The following is a 9,419-nucleotide window of genomic DNA, read 5'->3' as shown; positions in this document are numbered from 1 at the left end:
TCTGATCTGATTATACATTCACCTCTGTGCTGTATTTGTGTTAAATTGCAGGCATAATTAAAAGGAAGCATTATCAGATGTTCTGGCCACAAAAAAACAACCAACTAAGACATCCAGATCATCATCACGACCTCGGTTTTGACAAAATGCATTAAAACCCAGTGTCTTATGCCAAATTATAGCTATGCCACTAATCTCCAGGGTCAAAAGAGTGCGTCATGGCAGAACATATGTATGCAGAATTAGGATAGCCTCTACCCTATTAGGCTGGGATCCAAACAGCCCAATCATCTGGGTGGAGACGCTCTGTTATGTTTTCTTATCAGGACACTTTGCCCTGTGGGAAAGCACATCCTTTCTTAGGTTCCACATTTCCACCATAATTCCACCAAGCTGATGTTTCAATCTACTATTCCTAGAAAGCTTGCAATATGGAGGAAAGATTTGTAGACTGTAAGTAATAATGCAAAACTTAATGTACATCTTGCATAACAGGTACCCTGAGTTGTTAGCCTGCAAATTACATTAACACTGACTGTTCTCTCGGTAATGCAATTATTCTGCAACACATGCATTCGGGTACAATGGATTTATATCTGCTACAAATAATCCAGAAAGTCAAATTTTTTTGCACTGCAATACAATACAAATTTGTAAATCAAGAAATTAAACGTTTGTGATTTAGTTTTATTTTGCCTAAAACTTAAAAAAAAAAAAAAAAAAAAAGTTACTTGTGTCTTTCTTTAAAAAAGAAAAGTGATAATGTGAGTAATAGTGAAAAAAAAAGTGGCACAACAGGTTTCTATAAGAAACTTTTCTTGCACGCACCTTTGCAACTGATCTCATCCAGAAAGCTGTGTCTTTGTTCAGACTTGCAAACATCAAGACATAGCTTTCCTTGAGAGCAAGGTACAGGTGTGTCTTTACATGCCACAAGGATGGAATTTAGCACAAGGAGACTGGTCTTAACATGCCACGACCTAATGCCAGAAAGATCTGGGAAACAACAACCAAACCGACCACAAATTTCTGCACCGCTTTCATTTTGAAGTCCAACTTTATTCACTGCAAAGCTCTTTTACATACAGATACATATATCAAGATTAAAGTGGAGTTAAACAGTACAAAAAAAAAAACACAAGTATAAGACCATTCATGCATTCTTATCTTAGTTTTATTTCTCGAATCTCTAGATTATCAAAACTGTCTGTTACCTGTATATCCTCTAGGTTTAGTTGCGATTATATATTAAAGCTGCTGGAAGCATCTCTCACATTTTATGACAAGCCCAATTGCTACCACAGACAGTTCAATGTAATATATATTAAGCAACTGTGCTGGAAGCAACTAAATAAACAGATTAGAGACTGATATAATTAGAAAAACAAATACAAATACATGCCTATAAATAAATACAGGTGAGGTGAGGGTCTGTTCTCACTGAAAATAAACCTCTTTTCTGAAGCAGTTAATTGTTTCCAGCTACAGAAGGAGAACGGTGGAGTGTGTAAATAATCAGGAAAAATGAGGAGGCATTCGTTATTTTCTTTTCGAGGAAATCAGTTACGTTTAAAACACAGCAGGACTTATGCCCTCTTTCCTTTCTAAGAATTTCACACAGCAAGCTAAATACATAGTGATGAAAATCCAAATTAAAATTAGCTATAACTTTTCAATTGGCTTCCAAAGCCAAGAATTAAATCATGCATTTGAATGGAAAGGTCTGTATCTATGAAGGTTAGTGCAATAGACAAGAAACCAGGTATCAAAAAAAACCCTAAAATAACACATTACGGATTGAATGGTTTCCTTGGGAAGATAAAAACAGGGATGATTGAACAGTACTCAAGCATGAACATGCCTAACATAGTGAAATAAAAACATAGCTGACACAGTAGCCTAACATTAATATTTATGACATTTTAAAAGACACACATTGATGCACAATGAACACTGGTTATTGCGTTGATTCGTTAGAAAATTTATTCTTGACTTCTAAACTAAAACAAAAGGGCTGTATGGCAGCTCCTGAACAGAGTGCTTACACCACCCTGCTCCAAATTATGATTGAGACAAAAGATCTTACTTGTAACATGGCAGGTTGGAACTAGTATAGATATGAGGGCCTGCAGGAATGAAACAGACTGCATGAACTCCAACCTGCCTCTCTTGTTTAGTAAATTATGCTTCAGGGTGTTCAAAGTTGTGTACATGGACACCCACATGAAACAAAACCCTTATGCACACATGCATTGTTTTGCTTTGCTTATTTTTCCCTTGCCATCTTCGGGCTTTTTCTGTAGACGTCATACTGTACAACATGTAGCATCACAAAAATAGGAAACTCTGCACCAACACTAGAGTAATGCTGAATCGTGACAGTTATGTTGACTTCCCTGAAACACTATGTAATTATGCTGTAGATCACCTTGTTCTATTGTGAACTGCAAATCCTCACACTCTCTCCCACACACACAAACACACGTCACATGACTGTGCATGGACCTCCGCCCAAACATCAACCGATTCCAGCATTTTGAAACGGAGGATGATGGGCAAAGCAGTCATTATTTCTATGGCCAACAGTCTTGAATTGTGCAGTAAATTATGTCTACGCATGAAAAAAGGCAACAGGTGCATCAAAAAGGAGCAAAACACTACATGATGTATGAGCAGCACAATGCATTAGTGTGAAAAGTGGCAGGCGAGGTTTTAAATAACAGAACTAAGAGTATTACAGTATTTATTTTGCAGTAAGGCTCCAATCTGGCACTTTAGGATGTTTGATAGGTGTCGAATAGTGGCGTAACAGTGCCGTCCTTCCATTCAACCATGATCTCGCCATGCTGAATAGACGGAGAGTGGGGAGGTTTCAAAGGATGTTTGGTGAGAGGAGCTCGTTCGTTGGTAATTGGGGAACCAGGCTGACTGGCTTCACCAGTGGATGTGTATGACTTAAGAACCACAACAGTCTTCTTACGTCTGCTGGACAAATCAATGAAATTAGAAGGAAGGGCAAGAATAACAGGAATGCCCTGTTGGGTTTTAAACATGTTTTTCCTCACTGAGTCTTACTGTAAATAAGCTATTGTGTTAGGTTGAACATGTTGAACTCATGCTGTTGAGGCAATCTCAAAATAATTGTCAACATATCAGTCATGCATTATGTGAAATGAGAATTAACCTCACCTATTTTGATAGATGCTCAGGATGAGGATAACCATCCCAATGACGAGTGCAACTGAGCTCAGGACCAGCATCGTCACCTTCCATTCCAGACCTTTTAAAGACACACAGGTAGTTGTTCATCTGTAATTTGACATTTATGGGTGACAAGTTCAGTTAAAAACTGGGATTTATGAGTTGTGTGCATGGGGCTGTTAGATATATTTCTTGGCTTATGGGTGCTAAAACTGGAACTGTTTCAATTATATGTTACTATACTGAGTTATTATACCTTATAGATGTCATTAAAATGTGATTTAAACAGGTTTTCAATCTGTCTTCTTATATTTTTAAGACTTCATCTAGGTCCTAAGTAGAATTAGGTCACAAAGACATAGCTGCAGGGTGGGGAGTCCGAAATATTAAATTATTGTTATGACAGTTATGACAGTTTGTGGGTGGTTAACATAACACACATACAGATCAGTAGATTCTATAGAGCAGATAACATTGTTTTTTCCAGTAATTGTGCTATAATGATGTCAAGGTCATAAAAGGTCAAACAAAACACTTCCTTTACTTCGTTAATTTACGATGAATGATTATAAACCAATATGGTGAGGACCCACTGAGGAAGGGGTGGCATAGGTTTGGCTCAGGGTTTAAGTACAGATCAGAAGACATTGAATTAAACTGATATTCCATCAATGCCCACCTGCTAAAACATGGCTCTTTGAGCATGATCCTCAGTCGCATCCTGTCACATTTAAGTCACTTTGTGCAAAAACACCAGCCAGATGAGTAAATGAACCTGAAACAGGTTTAACCTGGTCTAAACTAAATGGGGGTGTATGAGGTCAGATGTAATAAGTATGATATAATCAGCAGATTATTTTATCTTTTCCTGTGTAACTGTCATACAGGTGTTTTATTTACACCAGTCACTGAGTAGGTGCTCTCTGGCATCTATCCAGAATAAATGAGTGTCACACCTACAACTGAGATTTTATTTCCTCAATCCCCTTTAAATAAATTCCTGACTACTCCACTCCTATTCCACATTCCTATCAGATTTAAAGATTCACTGTTTGTGAGTTCAATATCAGAATGATATCAAAAGGCATTTAATGCCTTCACTGAAGTATATTTTTCATATTTTACAATTTAAAATGAAGGCAGTTGAAGATGTCTGTTTAAAGCTGTGTGAAACTGAATTACGTTATTATAATAATTATTATTATTATTATTATTATGTAATGACTATCAGGCGTCATTTGACAGAATCCGCCTGAGCTTCTTAACAGTCATTTTTAGCTTTCCTCCTCTGCTGCCCTCATGTGAGCATCAATAGAAATGTTGTCACAAATCATTTTCGTTCTAATCTTTTGAATCTCAGGAACAAGCAGCCACAAAACCTGAATATTATATAGATGAGTTTAGTTAAGCTTCATGCAAACAACCATCAGCAATAGAAAAACTATAATAAATAATGAATGAGTAATGGTAGCCAAATGTATTTATCATAGGGTTGAAAACACATGTGCAGGCACCTGTGTATGTCTCCTGTGCATGCACACGCACACATGTGCACACGCGCACACACACACACACACATACACACTTTGGGAAGTTTGTTAGTTTGAATCCCAGGTCCACCAAGCTGCCACTACTGGGCCCCTAAGCAAGGCCCTTGTTTGCTCAGTTGTACAAAATGAAATAATCTGTAAGTCACTCTGGATAAGGGCCAAATGCCAGAAATGTAAATATAGTAATGTTCCCCTGGAAACACTGGAAAAATGCCAGTAATGTCACAATGGTGTGTGAATTCTGTCTCTGACAGTTCCTCAACCTGAATTACTGAATGACATCACAACTGGTCTCAATTATAGACAAGCACAGACTTGCACAGTTATCACTACTAACTTATTATTTTTACTCACATTTGCTCATGATATATCATAATAAATTCTGGTGGTTCCACAATAGTAACAAGCTAGTAGTCTAAATATATTTATATATATACAAGCTAGCTAGCTGTCTATTCATTAGCTAAGCAGTTTAAACCATTTGCTTTGCTTTTCTCCGAGAAAACAATAAACGTCTTTAGATATTGAATGCATTGCTCTTCCTTAATTCTCTTTTGACTCTTAACATTTCCTTGTTTTTCATGCTAGCATAAAGGCCTATCTGTCAAAACAATTCAGTGTGATTAGCAATGTTTAAAGTCAGTTACTTCTTACCTCTTGCTCTACTAACTAGAACCTGGAGATTTTCTTTTTTCTGATAGCTTATTCTCTACAGTGATAACACCGATAATGTTATTAGTGTTTATGATATCATAAAGGGTAAAATATGACACAGGTAATCTGATCTTGCTGAGTTTCACCACCAAAACTCCAGCCTTAAACATCCGTGACCTGCAAAGCTCAAAGTATATTTGTCTGTAAATGTTCTGTACAGTATACTCACCATACTCCATGCTGAAAGGGTTCACAAATGCACCAGAGTCCCCATCGTCAGAGCTGCTGTTAGACTGGGGTAATACAGTGGGGAAGTGTGAAGCATGGGTGGGTTTTGGAGCGTCCTGTTCCACTTGAGCTAAACAAGATGACACAAGAGAGTGTTGCAGATAATACCAGTAAAAGAGAAAAGACTATTAGAAATAATCAAGATTACATAGAGATTTTAGAATGTTAAATCAGGAAAATTTGATGAGGATTGATTAAAACAGGTACAAGTAAAAGCTGCAATTTACGAACCAAAGCACTGAACAGAAAGCAAAAACCTAACAATGTTATGTTGTTAGAATAAGTTAGAACCAATGCGTGATCTCTAGTATGTTAAAAATTGAATCCACTAATGATAAATGGATGAAATACTATGTTTGAGCTAGGTGGAATGACTGCATAAGATAAAGTCTAAAACTCCCACATATATGAGGACAATGGGACTCTGACACGGCACTCTTACGCTGCCACAGGCGAATTTTCGCAATGATTTTTGGTTCTATCTTCTTAGGCTCATTCGGTGGCTCCTCACACACCGTTCGCTCATTCAGCGTCTTCCACTTGGAACTCTTCCCTCGCTCAGTGGAAAGAAAGATATCAGATGTGTCATAGCGTACACTCAAATGGAAGCCCTTGCCATACAATGTGAGGTGGCCCTTTTTTGAACAACTCCAAGCCTGAGTCTCATCATCTTCAGCTCTGCATGCTAAGAGGCCCACAGTTCCCTGAGCTTGCATCTTGAGAGCTGTCAAGCATTTTCCTGTGTGTGGGTTCCTTAAGGAGCGTGTCTCAGGGTTCCACTGCCATTCTTGAAACACTGAACCTGGTTTACACTCCTCCAAAGTCACCTTTTCATTGCTTTCTCCATCCTGCAACTGCACACACTTTCCCAATAGCTCGTTCCTCAGGTTCAGAGCTGCTACTTCTAAAAGAAGAAGACAGCATAAGGCTTGGAGCTAAATAAAACAGCTTTTTAAGCAAAACTGAAATTTCACCACTTGATGCAAAACATGGCAAGAAAACTAAAACATGTAGTATGTACCTCCTAATAACAATAAATCATTATTTCATTGAAGAAAATGGATCATAAATTGGATAATTGGAAATTTGCAAAAATGAGGTGTAGATGTACTTCTATTATAGTGGCCAGTATGTGTTCTTTCCTCCTATTGATATTATTTATTCATTCCTTACTGCAGCAATAATAAAAAAAAAAAAGACAGCTTATCTTTGGTGAGAATATGCACATCTCTCATCTCTCAGCTTAACGTCTTCGTAACTTAATATTTTTGTATATAAAAAGCCACAGGACATGTTTCTGTAGCATCTATAGACACAAAACATATCCATCTTAATCAGAATATCAATCCATAAGGCAAAACTCCACACATACAGTTTACCAAAACTCAAAAAAATCTTCTGTGGATATAAAAAAAAAAATCATTAACCTTTGTATGTATACTAGATTAATCTGCCCTGGGTATGTTAGGTTTTTCAGATTAAGTTGCAATGGTGGTGGCACTGATTAAGATTTTGGCCTACTAATAAAAAGTGTATGAGTTCAAATAATAGCCCAACCCATCTGCCATCCTGATGAAGGTCCTTAAACCTTTACTATTTAAAAGTACTTGAAACTGTACACTATGTAAACTGTACACTATGCGCCGTACACTCCAGTTTGCACAGGACTCTTCAATACACTCAGATTTGCACAGGACTACCTATGTTTGTGGATACTGCTGGAAGTTGTAGATTTCCCATTGGGATAAATAAAGTATGTATGTATCTATCTATCTATCTATCCATCCATCCATCCATCCATCCATCCATCCATCCACCCACCCACCCACCTATCCATCCATCCATCCATGTATGTATGTATGTATGTATGTATGTATGTATCCATCCATCCATCCATCCATCCATCTGTCTATCTATCTATCTATCTATCTATCTATCTATCTATCTATCTATCTATCTATCGATGTATGTACCTACCTATCTATCTATCTATCTATCTATCTATCTATCTATCTATCTATCTATCTATCTTTGTATCTATGTATCTATCTATCAATCTATCTATCAATGTATGTATGTACCTACCTACCTACCTATCTATCTATCTATCTATCTATCTATCGATGTATGTATGTATGTATGTACCTATCTATCTATCTATCTATCTATCTATCTATCTATCTATCTATCTATCTTTGTATCTATCTATCTATCTATCTATCTATCCTTGCCATTTCATAGATATGTTGTATTGTGGATCACTCTACCAGGCTCAAATACACAAAGGAAGGAATATCACTCTACTATACAAGTTTTGCCCCCATTGGTGCTCTTCATGGAAACAGAAACTTTCCAAATCTCCCCACCTCAATCACCAGACAGGTTCCCAGCCCTGATCATACATGTCACTGCAGTGTTCAGCACAGTTTATCTCTGTGAATAGCTGTTAATGATTTGATTCGTTGAATCATAATGTTCAAGACAGAGGGTTCTCCAGGACCGGGACTGGGAACCTGTGCATTACAACAGCATTCATCTCATCATACAGTTATGTTTGTTTGTATGTTTGTTTATACCTTGAAGGAAGCTCGTAGTGAGCATGAAAACGCAGATCCTGAGCCAGTGTCCGTCCATAACAGCGCTGATTACAAATCCAAATCCAAAACTTCCTGGAGTGTTCCCGGAGTGTTCCTGGAGTGTTCCCGGAGTGTTCCTGGAGTGTTCCTGGAGTTCAGCACCAACACGCACAGTGTCAGAATTTACTGAAAACAAGAGTCTTTGCTTTTAAAAAAAAGGACATGTTCAGCAGGAGGAGAAAGAGGAGAGGGGAAAGATAAGCGATTTATGGCTGGTGACAGCAGAAGCGCAGGATTCAGCTGAGAATACTAATTAACAAGAGATAATAGGAGGCGATAAACTACTTTTCACTGTGTGGGAAAACAGCACATTCCAATAAAAAACAAAAAAAACAAATGGGCTCGACCTCTACAACAAAACAGACTTTTCAGTAAAAGTGAACTCCCAATTTAGATATTTCAAGTGACCAAAGCGTAATCCAGACATGATGCTATGGTAAAAAAAAATTAAAAAAATAATAATAATCCAAAACTAAAAACTAATACCGCGATGTAAAGTGGAAATAAAATATGGGATGCATCCACAGATTGCAGAATAGCGAGCACAGTGCCCCTACAGGCCATAACCATAACTACAACTAGACTACAAACTACAACGGCCAGGCATAACATTATGACCACCTGCCTAATATTGTGTTGGTCCGCCCTTTTGCTACCAAAACAGCCCTGACCCATCATGCACTGTGTATTCTGACACTTTTCTATTAACTTCTTTAGCAATTTGAGCAACAGTAGCTCGCCTGTTGGATCAGATCACACGGGCCAGCCTTTGCTCCCCACGTGCATCAATGAGCCTTCGCTGCCCATGACCCTGTCACTGTTCTTTCTTTGGACCACTTTTGATAGATACTGACCACTGCAGACCGGGAGACCCCATAAGACCTGCAGTTTTGGAGATGCTCTGATCCAGTCGTCAAACTCGCTCAAATCCTTACGCTTGTCCATTTTTCCTGCTTCTAACACATCAACTTTGAGGACAAAATGTTCACTTGCTGCCTAATATATCCCACGCACTAACAGGTGCCATGATGAGGAGATAATCAGTCTTGTTCACGTAACCTGTCAGTGGTCATAATGTTATGCCTGATTG

At 38.0% G+C, this 9,419-nt stretch overlaps 1 protein-coding gene across 1 annotated transcript; it reads right to left on the bottom strand.

Annotated features, from left to right (window-relative positions):
• Positions 1 to 1,038: 1,038 nt before the first annotated feature.
• si:dkey-245n4.2 (uncharacterized) lies at positions 1,039 to 8,877 on the bottom strand. Its single transcript, XM_058375517.1, has 6 exons — positions 8,816 to 8,877; positions 8,270 to 8,417; positions 6,136 to 6,597; positions 5,635 to 5,763; positions 3,190 to 3,280; positions 1,039 to 2,985 (listed from the first exon to the last, which is right to left on the bottom strand). Exons 2-6 carry the CDS (start codon positions 8,325 to 8,327, stop codon positions 2,775 to 2,777), a joined length of 951 nt encoding a protein of 316 aa, XP_058231500.1. The 5' UTR covers positions 8,328 to 8,417; positions 8,816 to 8,877; the 3' UTR covers positions 1,039 to 2,774.
• Between the last annotated feature and the right edge of the window lie 542 nt (positions 8,878 to 9,419).

This window comes from Hemibagrus wyckioides, linkage group LG22 (assembly GCF_019097595.1).
Source record: "Hemibagrus wyckioides isolate EC202008001 linkage group LG22, SWU_Hwy_1.0, whole genome shotgun sequence".
Lineage (NCBI taxonomy): Eukaryota > Metazoa > Chordata > Actinopteri > Siluriformes > Bagridae > Hemibagrus > Hemibagrus wyckioides.
This window is presented reverse-complemented; position numbering and strand designations above follow the sequence as displayed.

Excerpts from the sequence above, each read along its gene's own strand:
- si:dkey-245n4.2 (XM_058375517.1), bottom strand. The coding sequence starts at position 8,327 with ATGGACGGACACTGGCTCAGGATCTGCGTTTTCATGCTCACTACGAGC. Across the intron at positions 6,598-8,269 it reads CACTACGAGCTTCCTTCAAG|AAGTAGCAGCTCTGAACCTG; the intron begins GTATAAACAAAC and ends TTCTTCTTTTAG. Across the intron at positions 3,281-5,634 it reads CCCTTTCAGCATGGAGTATG|GTCTGGAATGGAAGGTGACG; the intron begins GTGAGTATACTG and ends TGTCTTTAAAAG.